The sequence below is a fragment of the Mercenaria mercenaria genome, chromosome 4 (genome assembly GCF_021730395.1).
Source record: "Mercenaria mercenaria strain notata chromosome 4, MADL_Memer_1, whole genome shotgun sequence".
NCBI lineage: Eukaryota > Metazoa > Mollusca > Bivalvia > Venerida > Veneridae > Mercenaria > Mercenaria mercenaria.
Window position 1 is genome coordinate 32,900,905 of NC_069364.1, and position 17,181 is coordinate 32,918,085.

The 17,181-nt window shown below is 34.9% G+C and overlaps 2 protein-coding genes across 3 annotated transcripts in view; both read left to right on the top strand.

The window, feature by feature from the left end:
- The first annotated feature begins 24 nt into the window (after positions 1–24).
- On the top strand, positions 25–10,056 carry LOC123551414 (uncharacterized). Its single transcript, XM_053540903.1, has 5 exons — positions 25–225; positions 515–1,148; positions 2,039–2,205; positions 4,126–4,367; positions 5,569–10,056. Exons 1-5 carry the CDS (start codon positions 130–132, stop codon positions 5,738–5,740), a joined length of 1,311 nt encoding a protein of 436 aa, XP_053396878.1. The 5' UTR covers positions 25–129; the 3' UTR covers positions 5,741–10,056.
- Positions 10,057–14,704: 4,648 nt separating this feature from the next.
- The window catches only part of LOC123551415 (uncharacterized), a 46,581-nt gene continuing 44,104 nt past the window's right edge, over positions 14,705–17,181 (top strand). Inside the window, exon 1 of one of the 2 annotated variants that reach the window (XM_045340344.2) lies at positions 14,705–14,847. In XM_045340344.2, coding sequence (XP_045196279.2) covers positions 14,837–14,847 — 11 coding nt within the window. In that variant the 5' untranslated portion in view covers positions 14,705–14,836. The remainder of the gene's footprint in view (positions 14,848–17,181) is intronic. The other variant, XM_045340345.2, reaches the window with a different exon arrangement.

A 17,181-nucleotide genomic window follows, 5' to 3' on the forward strand; every position in this document is an offset into this window, starting at 1 on the left:
CCAACCAAGACGCACCAGTATTCATATGATAATTGTGGAGATGAAAAGGCACTCAGGGTACACCCATTTCTATCACATCACACAAATGTTGATATATTCATACTTGTGTTTCAAGTTTAACTGCTGAAAATGAAATGTAAAGTTTTCAAACGATTGAGGTTAATGATAGTGTTTTTAATGCTCTATGTGACTTATAATTTTGTTTCAGTCACCACTAAGCTTATGGTAAGTGATTTTCAGTTATTTTGTTCTGTTAATAACTAAAACTACTGGCCTTTACGAAATAAGATACACGTTTCATAAGTTTATCATTTTAATAGATTTGATTGAGGAAGTCAGTTTTTACATAAATATATAGGGAAATATAGAAAACATGTAACTGTTTTTCATAATTTGGTTAAATTCGTATACTTCTAGATCAAATCAATTTTAATATTGTTTTCTTGATAAATTAACTAAAGGAATATGAAACTCGTATACATTTATTACAACTTCAGTTGTTTGTATATTCAAGGTAGTACGTCCGTCTGTTAATACAGAAGGGGCCAATGACAATGCACAAACTTACACCACACGAAAGATCTACGGAATTCCTGAATTCCCCGTATTTTCTGTTATTGCAGTCAATTCATCGGCAGGAAAGGAATGGGACATATTTGCAGTCAATGCGTGGATTAATCAAACGGCTGCCAAGGATGTTCAATTCTGTTGTTATTTAATGGGCGGTGGGAAAATAATAACACTACGGTCTTTGAGAATCAACCAACGGATTGAAATGTTTAACTTGACAGCGCAAGTTGAATGTCCAAACCCAAGTACTATTCTGAAAAAGCGATCCAGTCATTCCCATTTGGTAGGCCTAACTATTAGTAGAACGGGTGTGTGTATTTCTGGAAATGATTTTGTGAAACCTTACTATCCTTTAAAACAGACAAATAAATTCAGTTTTGCTATATGTGGGAAGTTAATTTATGGTGATATAAACATTCCCTTGACCTTAGAATGGATGGAATATAATAGATATATGGGTGTGAGCAAAGTGGTCTTGTACGAGTACAATATATCGTCAGAGGTTTCAAAAATACTCAAGTATTACCAATCAACGGGGTTTGTGGATGTCATCCCGTTCAGCTTGCCGTCGTACGCAGGTAGTTGTATTTCTATAGTTGTGAGCTGTCCGAGAAAATGTACAGAAATTGTTTGAAAAAACAAAATTCCAATATTTTGCGTGATTTCAATATTTTGTTTGGAGTCTAAATTAACAAAACTAAAGTTATTACCGCAATCGTAGGTACTAAATTCAAGTCATCATTTAAAACGTCATTTCTTTAGGCGTTATTATAAAAGTGTATCCTTTTTGATATTTGTTATAGAAATAAATATAAGATTTATTTTTTCATAACTCTCAGACCCAGAAAGCTTATTACTTATTGCTTGGTCTTAGGGTATTCACATTTCTAATGCCGTTGTTGATTTTTATAATGTACGCGTCTTAGTGGAGAAAGATAATGAAATTTTACCCGTAAGAAATGAGTATTCAGTAAAAACGGAATGTTATTGATGCATATTTCATTTAATGTATACACTTCTAAAATATCGTTCAATATTTATCAGCATGTTCTTTATAAAGCAATACATGCGGATCACGCTTTTCATAAAATCAGCATGCAGACACGTTGTAATTTTCTTAAAGCCACTGGTTGCTATATTACTGAAAATATACCCGAGTTGACATATGATTAAGAAATGAAATGATTTTTGTTTTGGTGTTCATGCGAAATGAACGACAGAATAGGATCGGCAAATCCACGAATCGACTTGCGATGTTTAATTTCATGTTTAATTTCAACAATCGAAGAAAAAAATTAGATGTTAATGATTATATTATTTATTGTATGATGTGTCACTATATATATGTTCACTTTTATTGAGGAATTTGGTTGGTAAAATGATTTATTTCTGTTTCCTTACGATACTCCGTAGATTAATATCATGTTATCGCAGAAGATAACGGAAGACTGTTGATGTGTTGTTCCAGATACAGTTGCACACCGGCCTGGCATGAAGACTGTACAAGCATGGAACGATGAACAGATTCTTGTTTACGATTGCCAAAGCCGGCTGCGTGGTTACAAATATGTCGGTGTCATCGACATGGATGAATTCATCGTACCGGTTACAGACAGAAATTTTGAAAACATGCTGGTTGGTTATGTTAAACATCTCGAATAAGCTCGGCATTAGGATATTCCAGCATTTATTCGGTCTTCAATTTTGCTTTAAGTCATGTTTGATAGTCACATGTATTTTTGTTGTTATTGGTAGGAGGCGAGTATTGGGAGGAGGGTGGGAATAGGAGCACTTAAGCATGAGCGGAGATTTTTTTTGCCATTTAAGTCGTTGCTTACTCATAAATTTATAAATTTATAGGATATATAGGAGTTTTAAAGATACATGTTTATATTGGTATGAATTTATAGGATATATAGGACTTTTAAAGATACATATATATATTGGCACGGATTTATAGGATATATAGTTTTAAAGATATATATATATATATATATATATATATATATATATATATATATATTGGCATGGATTTATAGGATATATAGGAGTTTCAAGGATATATGTATATATTGGCATGGATTTATAGGATATATAGAGGAATTAAGGATACATGTATATATTGGCACTGATAACCAAACTAAAGGATTTTTGAAACTTCATTTGCGAGTAAGCCGTGCCTCGTGCAACGGTGAATTATTGTGATCACTCGCTGTCCGTTCGTCTGTCCGTCCGTCCTTCTCCTCTGAAATTATTGGTCAGAACTGTACCAAACTTGGTCAGTAACATCATTGCATTGTCTTCTGTTATGTCTGTTCCAATGTTTTAGCTTGCAGTTTAATTAAAACAGACAAGTCTTTGAATGTCTTCTACTCATGAACCCCTTGATGAATCTTCATCAAACTTGGTATATAGCATTATCATAAGGTCATCTGGTTGGGGGCGCTTGACCCCCCAACTTTTAGCGGCCGCTAGAACTAAAAATAGAAAAAAACACTTTAAACGACTTCTTCTCACGAACCGCTTGATAGAGCTTCATCAAACTTGGTTTAGCATTATTATGATGTACTCTCCAAATTTGGTTCAAATGGGGCGCTTGTTCCTTATAAGGGGATACTGTAGCTAAAAATAGAAATATCTTGGAAACAATTTCTTCTCATTAATCTTTTGTTGGATTATCAAGCTATGCTTTAGCATTATCTTTTGGTTCTCTCCCTAATGTATTCAAATGTACTCCGACCCGGCTTTGAGAGCTAAAAATGGAAATATATTTTAACGATTTCTTTTCGTGAATCGCTCATGGATCTTCATCAAAATTATTTCTTTAGCATCGTTGTAAGATCCTCTCCCAAATTTATTTTAATATGGGAAGCTTGGTCCTTTTTAGGGACTACTAGAGTTAAAGATAGAAATACCTATTAATGTCTTCTTTTCATGAACCGCTTCATGAATATTCATCATACTTGTTCTGTGGCATCATCGTACGGAGGTTCTCTCTAAAGTCTTTTTTTTTTTTCAGTGTGTATTCTTGGTCGCTTACTAGAGCTTAAATATAGAAATATCTTTAAACGACTTCTCTTCACGAATCGTTTGATCAATTTTCATCAAACCTTGTTTGAAGCTTCATTGTAAGATCTGCTCTCAAACTGTTTTGTTTTTAAATGAGGGCACAAGACACTTTTCAGGTGCTGCTGGAGCTAAAAATATATATAGCTTTAAACGACTTCTTCATTTTGCTTTATGACTCTTCATCAAACTTGGTCTGTGGCATCATTGCAATGTGCTCTTCTAACCATTTCAAATGGGGGTATCCGGTCTCCATTTATGAATCACTGGAGGTAAACATAAGATTACCTTTTAACAACTTCTTCTCGTGCACTGCTGGATGCAGATAATCATTATAATGAGACCTTCCAAGAGAACATCAGCCTGCTCCAATTTTGTGTGTGTTTTTTTCACCTAAAATTTAAAGACCTGGGACTATCATGGTCCTCTTGTTACTCATCCATGAGGTGGCATTATTTTTGCGTGTTTTACATTTTCCCTACATTTTAGGGACGGTTGATCTACGTTCTCCCGAACATGGCTGCTGCTGAAGTTTACGGCGAGATGTTTATTTTAGACTGGAAGAAGACGAATAAAGCAGGCAAGCTAATCATAGAGCAGTATGAAAATAGGACGGTGTCTAAGGCCCCTATTGACATTAATCAAAGAAAACTGATCCACCTTCCTTCCAGGGTACAGAGAGGAAGCGTCGTCACACATGGGTGCAAAGCTCTAAACTCCACGTATGCCATGTAAGTTCATATACTTGCGTTTAAATGTCGTCAACATATTTTTTCTACATGTAAATTTTTTTTTGTAGAACCGAACAGTAATGTTGTCATACATTCACTCTGAAAACATCTTTAGTTAGTGGACACGCAATGTCTGTCGTCAAATGACTAGCCTACAGGAACCATCTGGTTTAATCGCGAAATGGTGAACAGGTATTCGAACACTAATTTTCACTTGGCATGGCCACAGAGGTATAAATTAGAGCTTTTTTTTTATCAAACTTCATTGTGGATGCATTTTTGACACTTTGGTAGAAAAAAATGGGAGAGAATGTATTTGGTGAAGTAAAGGTCAATTTTACAATAAGCAAATGTGACAAGAGAAATCTCTTTTAGAAGATACAGGCCTTTTATGTCAGTTTTATCATAATTCTTTAAAGATTTGTTGAAATGGGTCAAGCTATGTTTGGAAGCTCTTTAAAAATGCCAGTTCTATATAATAGAATATTATGGGGAATACTATTTAGGCGTGTGTGACCTCGATTACGTATTTTTCATACTGGATTTCGGCATTCTTTGGTTGTTTTCTATATTGACCGGAGGATGCCGAAATTGTACTGGCATGGAAACTGATGATCGTCATTACGCATCCAATATAAAATGAGATTTCATAACGTTCACGTGTACACCTACACATGTAGGAAATCAAGAACATGAAAGTATGTTTTGTACTATGGTACGTTTAAAAGCGACAGCTAAAATTAGCTGAAATACCTAAAATAGTGACTTACTGCATAAATGTTCAAGTGCTTTGGATGTTAATCGTTAGATTTATTGGCACATCAGACGCGTATTTACGTACAAATGTTAAAACATATATTACTGTAATAAGATTTAAATACTTATTGTCATTGTAAGTTATTTTGATGACAAAATGTTATTCTAATTTCTCATTTAAGAAAGGATTATTAAGGCCGTAAACTCGTTTACCTTTTTGCACTTCGGCTATTCCTAGAATCCGAACTGCGCAAAAATAAGACAGATTTGTCCTAAAATTGAATTAACGACTCCTTTTAAAACGATACGATTATATCCTATCAAAGAAATGTGTGTTCAAAGTTCATACTTAGGAGATAACTTGGGACTGAACTTATAATCTTTTGTGAAACGGGCCCCTGAGATATTTCGTCACATAACAGATTTTTTTTTTTTGTTATTTCAGATTTAAGGACCCTTTATCAGTAATGAGCATAAATCATTATCGTAAGTGCGTGTATTTTCGGGACGATTGCTTTACACGTGCACAAGTTACAGACAAGAGGATTTCAAGGTTCTTGAAAAAGGTCGAAATTGCTGTCCATAAAACAAAACAAATATTGAATATGCCTATCTAGTGACGTCTGTACTTTAATCAATAGGGTTTACGTCGTATCGGATCTTCATTCTCCCACGTGTTCTCTCATTTGTTAAATAAACGAGCTTAAAGTTTAAACGTGTGTTTGTTTTCTTGGGTTTAACGAAAAGGAAAGAGGGTGTAGACCGATTTGTGACGAAACGCCGCCAGACTGAAGACACAGACACTTTAGCGGGGCGTCGCGCAGTAAACGAACCTAGTTTCGTTTTCTCTGTGAATCATTTGCCATAAACACATGAAAATTAACATGAAACCTGTCTTATTATACTGAAAATACATCCTGCGTATGAAAACCCCCAATTTTACAAGCAAAAAGTGCCAATAAAATGAAAAATTGAGGGTTCTTTATGGGTACTTCTTTCGACTACATTTCGACCGACTTGCGGTGAATTGCTAACCCCCATTAGAAAATATAGCCGAAAACACGCGTAAATTCGATAAGACACTGCAAACCGAGCGAAAAAAAGGCAAGAAAACGTAGGATCAAATGCTGGTGTCAGACAGAACTTTGTGTCAGTAAGAACTTTCCCTGCGAATCATGTGATGTCAGACTGAACATTTGTGGTCTACCGATCCGACTTGAACACCTCGTATTCGGAAGTAATGGAGATTTCGCCGGGATATTTGGTATAGAAAAAGAGATAGAATGTTGGACATTTTATTGTGGGTAATGCCAAGCTTTTGCTTCAGAAATGATAAAAAAATCCTCGGTTCAATATCCAAAACAATTAGCCATCTGTGTGGTTATTTGGATGTCTTTTTAATTCAGAAAACATTCCTTTAGGTGCCTCTTTCTATCCTCGAAGGCATCTGTTTTTATTGATTCACATTGTTTGTAGACAAAATTGAAAATACTTATTGCAAAACAAAAATAGTGTCACGTTGTCCGATCCGGTGTCATGGTGTCTTGTGGTGTCGCGTTATCACGTTATAGAGTGTGATATACTGTACATTACATATTCTACATGTTATTAAATACATGTATATAACATTGTAACTAGTACAGTCTACACTTTGCTTCAGTTTGTAAGAAGTACAATGTTGTGAACTGCTAAAAGTGTCACTTTCACAAATTGTTAAACAATGTATACATCGTGGTCTTTTACATTTACTAGACCTGAAATATGTATATGTATTAGTAGACAACTCTTTTGCTTTAACTAATGTATCTTTGAGAGGCTTACATTTATGCATTTATCATGCGCCGTTTATTGCATTTTCTTACATTTCGTTTGCTAAATTCAATGCCTGTTTTATAGCTTGGCATAATGGAAACGTTTCTATAACCTAATATATGGAAAAAACATTAAAATTCTTTACAAATAAATGTTTAATTAGATCATGTATACTTTAGTAAAGTCAGCACATTCAATTGTAAGTCGCGCAATACTTCCTATCAAGTGTCATGAAAATATGACAAGGCTTTTCAAACAAATTGTTGTTTTAAAACATCAAAATGTACAAACCTGATCAGGAAATATTTGGTACAAGAGACACAATCAACTCAAGTAAAAGTTTGCGTCCGAAATTGCTTGAAGTAGAAATTTGCAACAAAAAAGATCTTGAACAAGTATGAAATCATTCGTGAAACATGCAGAACCAAACTTTTATCAATTTCTTCACAAATAGTTGTTTTGTCACGTTTAAGGGCCCCAAAACAGGCTAGTTTGATCATAATAATTAACAAATCGACTAGAAACAACGCCGTCAAAATATCAAAAATACGCACATGACCATTTTATACGTTCAATAACTTTGACAGTTCGAAATCTACGACGCTGAAACGCACAACCGAGTGTGACGTAGTCATAGAACTGATGCATGCACACATCCATAGAGTTCGAAATACCATAGAAACCCACTTACCTGATGGAAAAAACAAGCTTTAGCAAATATCAGCCATTTTGCAAGTTTGCAACTATTTCGCTCGCCTGAAGTAAGTGTGCAACCATCACGTCCTGCCACTTGCCTTGCATTATTTATAATGTACATATTGGTGAACATTTGTAGGTTTTACATAAACAGTAGTTTTAGGTTTTTCTCTTTTAATATGTTATTAGGGGGAAGGAAACAAAACGTTTTTTTCTCATTATAACTCTTCAAAAGTTATCTCTCGTTATACGATATCATGATATTACTATATCCGTGCTACAGTTTGAAAATTTACATTTACGCTTAAACGGAGAACAAACATATTAAAGAATGAAATAGAATACTTGAATTGCCCTTCACAGTTTTAATGAACCATACATAGTTATTTGAAAAGATGGCTTTGTGAATTGCAAATATGAACCAAAAATGACAGCATATTAAATATAGAAAAAATATGTTTTACATTTAGCAAAATCATTGAACTTCTGCTCTTCTTCAAGCTATTGGTTACTTCAGATGTGTCATGTCTGATTGTGTAGCGTCAATGTTCGTGAATTGTTCAGGCTTGATTTTCTTTCTTTCTTCACTCTTGTACCATAACCTTTTATGAAAAGTAAAATGTTGGTGTCCTTGTACCCTTTTTAAAAAGATCCCGCTCCCTGTTATGATTTTATTATAGGTAAGTCCCGGACTATAGGGGCCTTCTGTTGTTTGTACTCGGATATAATTTAGGTAGACTTTAAAAATAGGTGAAGGAATTATCAAGGTGGCGCATCGCGGTTGCGTGTAAAAGTACACATTTTACTATATAAACAAGTCAATTTTACTATCGCAACGTCTCCTTCATAATAATACCATAAATGACGTCGACGTCATAGAGGATATCACATGAGTGTCTTTTCATTTTTAGCTCACCTGTCACAAAGTGACAAGGTGAGCTTTTGTGATCGCGCGACGTCCGTCGTCCGTGCGTGCGTCCGTGCGTGCGTGCGTCCGTGCGTCCGTAAACTTTTGCTTGTGACCACTCTAGAGGTCACATTTTTGTGGGATCTTTATGAAAGTTGGTCAGAATGTTCATCTTGATGATATCTAGGATAAGTTCGAAACTGGGTCACGTGCCGTCAAAAACTAAGTCAGTAGGCCTAAAAATAGAAAAACCTTGTGACCTCTCTAGAGGCCATATATTTAATAAGATCTTCATGAAAATTAGTCAGAATGTTCATCTTGATGATATCTAGAAAAATTTCGAAACTGGGTCATGTGCCATCAAAACTAGGTCAGTAGGTCTAAAAAAGAAAAACCTTGTGACCTCTCTAGAGGCCAAATATTTCACAAGATCTTCATGAAAATTAGAAAGAACGTTTACCTTGATGATATCTAGGTCAAGTTGGAAACTGGGTTACGTGCCGTCAAAAACTAGGTCAGTAGATCTAAAAATAGAAAAACCTTGTGTCCACTCTAGAGGCCAAATATTTCACAAGATCTTCATGAAAATTGGTCAGAACGTTCAACTTGATGATATCTAGATCAAGTTTGAAACTGGGTCACGTGTCGTCAAAAACTAGGTCAGTAGGTCAAATAATAGAAAAACCTTGTGACCTCTCTAGAAGCCATATATTTCATGAGATCTTCATGAAAATTAGTCAGAATCTTCATCTTGATGATATCTAGGTAAAGTTTGAAAGTGAGTCACGTGCCTTCAAAAACTATGTCAGTAGGTCAAATAATAGAAAAACCTTGTGACCTCTCTAGAGACCATATTTTTCATGGGATCTGTATGAAAGTTGGTCTGAATCTTCACCTTGATGATATCTAGGTCAAGTTTGAAAGTGTGTCACGTGCCATCAAAAACTAGGTCAGTAGATCAAATAATAGAAAAACCTTGTGACCTCTCTAGAGGCCATATTTTTCATGGGATCTATATGAAAGTTGGTTGAATATTCAACTTGATGATATCTAGGTCAAGTTTGAAACAGGGTCATGTGCGGTCAAAAACTAGGTCAGTAGGTATAAAAATAGAAAAACCTTGTGACCTCTCTAGAGGCCATACTTTTGAATGGATCTCCATAAAAATTGGTCAGAATGTTCATCTTGGTGATATCTAAGAGAAGTTCGAAACTGGGTCACGTGCCGTCAAAAAGTAGGTCAGTAGGTCAAATAATGTAAAAACGTTGTGACCTGTCTAGAGGCCATATTTTTCATGGGACCTGTATGAAAGTTGGTCTGAATGTTTATCTTGATGATATATAGGATAAGTTTGAAACTGGGTCAACTGCAATCAAAAACTAGGTCAGTAGGACTAAAAATAGAAAAACCTTGTGACCTCTCTAGAGGCCATACCCTTGAATGGATCTTCATAAAAATGGTCAGAATGTTCACCTTGATGATATCTAGATCAAGTTTGAAACTGGGTTACGTGTCTCAAAAAACTAGGTCAGTAGGTCAAATAATAAATAAACCTTGTGACCTCTCTAGAGGCCGTACTTTTCATGGGATCTGTATGAAAGTTGGTGTGAATGTTCAGCTTGATGATATCTAGGTCAAGTTTGAAACTGGGTCAACTGCGAATAAAAACTAGGTCAGTAGGTCTAAAATTAGAAAAAAATCTTTTGACCTCTCTAGAGGCCATATTTTTCAATGGATCTTCATGAAAATTGATCTAAATGTTCATCTTGATGATATCTAGGTCAGTTTCGAAACTGGGTCACGTGCAGTCAAAAACTGGGCCAGTAGGTATAAAAATAGAAAAACCTTGTGACCTCTCTAGAGGCCATATCTTTCATGAGATCTTCATAAAAATTAGTGAGAATGTTCACCTTGATGATATCTAGATAAAGTTCAAAACAGGGTCACGTACCTTCGAAAACTAGGTCAATAGGTCAAATAATAGAAAAACCTTGTGACCTCTCTAGAGACCATATTTTTCAATGGATCTTCATGAAAATTGGTCAGAATTTTTATCTTGATAATATCTAGGTCAAGTTCAAAACTGGGTCACATAAGCTCAAAAACTAGGTAACTATGTCAAATAATAGAAAAAACGACGTCATACTCAAAACTGGGTCATGTGGGAACAGGTGAGCGATTCAGGACCATCATGGTCCTCTTGTATCATTTTATTCAACGAGTTTAATTAATAAATTCAATCTGGAAAGACACAAATTTTTCACCACATGTAGGCTAAACTTTTCCTGTTGAAACATCAAAATTTCATTTTTCTTTACCTATTATATTATAGACCAAGTAAATTCGACAAACGCCTCCTAGCCTGTAGATAAACGACGCCAACGTCAAAGCTTTATTACAATAGTGTATTATCAAATGTATGTAATGGCTTTATTTACTCCCACGACGTCAAACATGTGATAAAAAGCTTTATTACATAGAGGATATTTGTTTGTTTTGTGTGAATATGGATTCTAGTATGCTTGTCACTGTTAAAACACTCTTACGCTAGATTGACGTCACGTTAACGTGCGGTGACGTCAAAGTTCTTTGTTGCGACAAAGAAAGAGCGCTTCTATATTTTATCTACTGTTATAGATTAAGGGCATTATTAGAATCGAAATAATTTATAGAAAAACCGTGTTTGTACACTATTTATACACTCTGGCGGTAATACGTCGTACAAATAATTTCTATCGGGCTGCGCCCTCCTGATATTATTACGCCCGACGTATAACCGCCCATTGTGCATAAATAGTGTTAAAACACTCTTTTGCTATAAATTATTTCTTAAATATATCTCACTGAGAAGTGAGTATTTTCATGAGAGCGTAGCGCGAATGAAAATGTGAAAATTTTCTCACTTCTCAGTGAGATATTCTATATTCACGAAAAACAAACAAATATCATTTTTATTTTATGCTTAATTACGTTGAGATATGCATTATGCATTTGGCGATTATGCGTCGTTCGAAATAAAACACGGTTTTGCTATATATTGTTTCTTAAAAATTAAGTACGATTATTTCTAAATCGTTGTTATTTCAAATTTGTACAGGTATTCAACTATTACAGCAAAGAAAAATGTTTTTGTTCAAGGTTACTTCCTTCTTGAACCCTTCAAACATTTCAATCCTTGAGATCTGTGTCGCCTGTAATTGTCGTTTGGGTCAAAAATACTTTATTAACACGTGATATTACAAACAACTGCTTAAGGGACGTGCATGATTGTAATAATATGTGATCATACATACTCAGCATATTCTGTGTTCAGCACCTTTGTGCGTAAATATAGCGCAACTCGCACTGAGAGTTCTATCGAAAACAGAAAATGCGGAAAATCACATACGGGCAATGCGCACATTGCTGATTAATATTACGGGACTACTGCAGTGAAATAATAGTCATATATTGATGATAAAATATACACCATATAGTCATCTATTGATGATAAAATATACCCAAAACAGTGTTTTGTCGTTGAATAAAACTGTTTGGACTTCAGATGAGATAGAGGATATTTGTTTGTTTCAGTGAAATATCAATTTTATTTCACAAGTGCGCATCAAAAACTGATATTTTCACGAGTGGCGTAGCCACGAGTGAAAATGACCTTTTTTGGTGCTCACGAGTGAAATAAAAATGATATTTCACTGAAACAAACAAATTTTCTTTTTATTTTATGTGTAAAACTCTATTTCTATTGCGTGATTTATAAAGATGTCGAAAATCGCGGGAAAGATCAACAGAAAGCATAACACAAATGACGTCATTTTAACGACGTCACCGTCATTATGGTCCCCAGTATTCATAACGCACGGTATACAATTTGACTTCAATTGCAACGGAGGACCGGATCAAGTTCGGCAAAAACAGTGAAAATAAAAATGATAATCTACTGTTTCAAAACTGTGGATTATCACTTTTATTTCACTGAGAAAACTCTATAATTCACTGGAAAACATAAAATAAAAGGAATTATATGACGAGGGCATGGCCAGACTGTTATAAAGATACGCATTTGAACGACAAATACAGATTTCTTTATAGAACAAATCATTGTTTGAGATATTTTTCCTATTTTATAAGCATATACATTTAAAATAATCTAAAATGCTTGAAGGCCAGACATATTTCAATATGTACCATTGTAAAATATGAAAACTTCAGTTAGAAACAAACATTATTTTAAAATTAGTAGGTCAAATAGGTTGATTTTATAGATAATAAAAATGAAATTTTAGAACATCTGACGCGAAATTGAACAATTGCCATGAGTTTATAAGATATATTCATGCTAAATACGTTCCGATCGCCATGTCAGTCCGGCGATTACTTATCTGGACATTACCAGGGTTACTGAACAGAATTTGGTAACGAAACGTAGCAAGGACTTGGGAATCTTTATGTGAAAATAAGATACGCATATAGGTCTTGGGGACTGGGAAACTTCATGCGGTAGAAAGGTAAGCGTATAGGTTCCGGGAAGTGAGAAACTATATGCGATAGATAGCTAAACAAATAGGTCCTAGGGACTATGACACTATACAGTAGATGAGTAAAGGTAAGGGTCCTGGGAACTGGGCAACTTTATACGGCAAATGGGTAAGCGTATAGGCCCTGAGTACCGTGACACTGCATGCGGTAGAAGAGTAAGCGTATAGGTCCTGGAGAGTGGGGGACACTTTATGTGAAAATAAGATACGTATATAGGTCCAGCTGAGCATCAAGTATGCAGATGTAAGGTAGGCATAGTACTCCTAGAGTCTACCGTGGTACGGATCCATCTATTAGCTATGCATGCATACGTGAATGTGGACGCAAATTTAACATTTAATAAATCATTTTATACATTCACGCATTAAGCTATACATGTGAGTATTAATTGGCACATACGTCCTTGCGCGTGTGCGTGCGTTTATCTATAAGCTCGATATTTCGATGAAAAAGTAGAGCTATTGCACTCGCACCGAAGTCGGCGTCGGCATCGCCGTTGGTCAAAGTTTTTGATAAAGTCAAATATCTCTGTTACTATCAAAGCTATTGACTTGAAACTTAAAATAGTTATTTACCATCAAAGTCTACACCAAGAAAAACAATCCCCATAACTCATAACTCTGATTTGAATTTTGACAGAATTATGCCCCTTTTTTACTTAGATTTTTTGTTATTATTATTATTTTTTTTTTTTTTTGATAAAGTAAAATATCTCTGTTACTATGAAAGCTTTTGACTTGAAACTTAAAATAGTTATTTACTATCAAAGTCTATACCAGAAGAAACAACTCCCATAGCTCTGATTTGAATATGACAGAGTTATGCCCCTTTTTAACTTGTAATTTTCTGATTAAAGTTTTTTTATAAAATCAAATATCTCTGTTACTGTTAATGCTTTTGACTTGAAACTCCAAATAGTTATTAACCATCAAAGTGTACACCAGGAGAAACAACTTCCATAACTCTGACTTGAATTTAGTCAGAGTTATGCCCCTTTTTATCTTGGAATTTTTTGTTGAAGTTTTTGATAAAGTCAAATATCTATGTTACTTTCAAAGCTTTTGACTTGAAACTTGAAATTGTTATTTATTATCAAAGTCTACAGCAGGAAGAACAATCCCCATTACTCTGATTTGAATTTTGACAGAGTTATGTCCCTTTTTAACTTGGATTTTTTACTGGCAAAGCTCTAATTCAGAGTCAAGCACTGAGAAAAGTCGAGCGTGCTGTGCTGTCTTACTGGGACTGATTCGAAAACACTTGAGAACAATCCTGTAAAAATCTTTCTTGCAAAGTTTTGCTTATCCGAACATAAAATCATGCACAGGCGCTTAATACTTAACCAGACTGAAACAGAAATTGCGTTGTAAATTATACATAATTATCTGAAATTGAATCAAATGAAAAAAAAATGTACCGTCAATAACAAAAGCCTTCTGACGAAGGTAATTGCAAACTGATCATACCTTAACAAAGCAAAAGTAATCGTAAACCGTTTACAATTTGTAAGTTTCTATACAAAAGAAATCAAGCAGATATAGTCTTTTTGTTAATCTTATATTTTTATACGCATTGAAACTTCTGTTTTTTTACAAAATTGCTGTACCGATTTGTTGCTCTGCTCTCGTTGAAACGACTTTCAATCTTCCGGGTATTTAAATCTAGTTTATTCTAGTTTTAATTAAGTAGAAGCGGGTGCGTGCATTGTGTTATATGAATTTGTCATTCAATATAATATAAACTTAAAGGAGATAATATATTGATGAAATTCAGGTATATTGTATTATTTTGTTTTATTTAAATTACAAATATTTTCACTGAATTATTAAAATAAAAACCGTGAAATATATCGCAGTTCCACTGTATGAAAATAAAAGTTTAAAGGTTAAAATTTTCCAAAACATGATTAAAAGGAATTTTCATTTCCTGTACATGTAAAACCAAAATGTCTTTTTAATGCGCTTGTTATTCACTCTGTAAAACGGCTTTTAATCATTTTATGGTTCTGATTCATTTCCACATTTTGTTCAATTCAGTCCTAGTTGTACTTTTTAATATTAGCTTTTGAAATCAGATCAAGCAACTTTAAAAAAATATTCATAGTCATAAATCAGAATTATTCAGAGCTCCATTTTATAAATATGATTGAATGCGTGATCAGCGCAGTCAGAATTTCTACATATATTATAGAGTACGCTCACTTTCTTTAGCATCTGTCACCCCTTCCGGATAGCGTTAACGGACCTCCAACTGAGATCAAAATTTTCAATCCTTTCGTCTTCGTGGGCATGCGTTTCTTGTCCGTTTCTCATTCGGCGACAGTCTCAGGCGAAGTCCGTTCAATCCGGTGGACAGTTCTAAGAATGCACAAAACTTGGAACGGACTCCATTGCTGAATATACGGTATCTTTACGATGGCATGCTTTTAGTTCCGATCATGTGGGTTTCTTGTCCTGTTCTTGTTCAGTTCGCGTTTTTTTGATGAACCCGATTCGCCGCCGGACTACTACCTGATACGCAACAGGTCGACCGGAGGTGTTCCTGAGACTGACAGCATGTTCAGTCGAAGATTACTAACAAGGAACACACGGAAACTGACGAATAACGGATGTGAAAATCAAACCGATGACATACATCTGGGGAATAACTGGCAGGCTTAGCCGGTCGGTAAAATGGCCCCTACATTGCCATCTAGCAGTTTTCGTTATATACTGTATCATACTTAAGATAATAAATTGCTGAGCTACATCTTATACATATCTGTGGTAAAATGCTGCTTAAGAAGTTACTGTCGTATTTTAAAAGAATTTCAATGGTATTGTTGCTATTGTGTCTAGAGGAAGTTTCAAAAGTAATATAAATAGAAAAAATACAGTCAGAAGGAAATAAGAAATATTAGAAAATTCTCTTTCATCATGCTTATGTCATGCCTCAAACATGATAACAAAAATAAGAATTTGTTGTTTTAATTAAAATGTCATTACGGTTGAAGTTCAGCAATTCAAATCCTTTGTTTTCTATGAAAAAAACCCCGACTACTTCAGGTCGTCTTTACGTATCATTATAGAACATCACTTTTTCCTACACTTATTTTTCATGGCAGTTCTATCATAAATTAACGCAAAAATGAAAACAAAATAGGAGGTTGAATTAAATTTGACACCGGGAAAATTAAAAATAAAACTTATTTAAGTGCGAAAATGCAATAAAATGTAAATCCTAAAGTGGGGTAGGTCTTCGTTTAACAGTATCATCTGCATGAGATTTATCAAATTCGTTTTCCTTGCAAGCATAAGGCACGGCAAATACAGCCAGAGCCGCATAACGCCAAAAAGGCCCGCCTTAAATGGAAACACAGACGCACACATGCACACATGCATGCACGATAGACTGCGATGACAAAATGAACACTGATGGCACCGCCCAGGAACGGGCAATGGTAACACCTTCGATATTGTTCCTGTTCGAAATCATTTATTGTTTACAAAAAAAAAGAATATATTGATAAAAGCTGGTCCTATTGGCAACATTTCATTTAGTTTTTTCCCCAGGTGCTCTCTACGGGCGGACACCCGGGTAGAACCAACGACCTTCCGTAACCCAGCTTGATGGTTTCTTCATATGAAAAATTCAACGCCCAGAGTGAGGCTCGAACCCACATCGTTAAGGTGCAAGTGATTTAAAAGTTAGCGACCTTAACCACTCGGCCGTGGAGACCCCAAGTAAAACATTTGTATTGAAGCATGCAAATGGAGAACAAAAATACTCAAATAAAAAAGCTTGCGCTTAATATAACATTTAATGTCAATATCGATGTGCAATTCAATCTATTAATCTAGATCCAGATCAGGATTCCGAAATACCAAAGCCACACTAGGAAACCGGATATGTTCGTCGCAGGATGCTATGTTCGGCGCAGGATCGAAGCATTGATTTGAAAACGTTCGTGGTGTTAGTATTCTCCTTATTTCGGCTTATAAAAACAAATAACTAGTAAAATCACCTTACTAGTCCTATCAATTAATAAATGAAGTTTTAAAAATTTGCTTAACAGTGTCAATAACGGTCATTCCGATATCTGTGATGAAGTTTACAATAACCTGCTCC

Excerpts from the sequence above, each read along its gene's own strand:
- LOC123551414 (XM_053540903.1), top strand. The coding sequence starts at position 130 with ATGAAATGTAAAGTTTTCAAACGATTGAGGTTAATGATAGTGTTTTTA. Across the intron at positions 2,206-4,125 it reads GAAATTTTGAAAACATGCTG|GGACGGTTGATCTACGTTCT; the intron begins GTTGGTTATGTT and ends CCTACATTTTAG. Across the intron at positions 4,368-5,568 it reads CTAAACTCCACGTATGCCAT|ATTTAAGGACCCTTTATCAG; the intron begins GTAAGTTCATAT and ends TTGTTATTTCAG.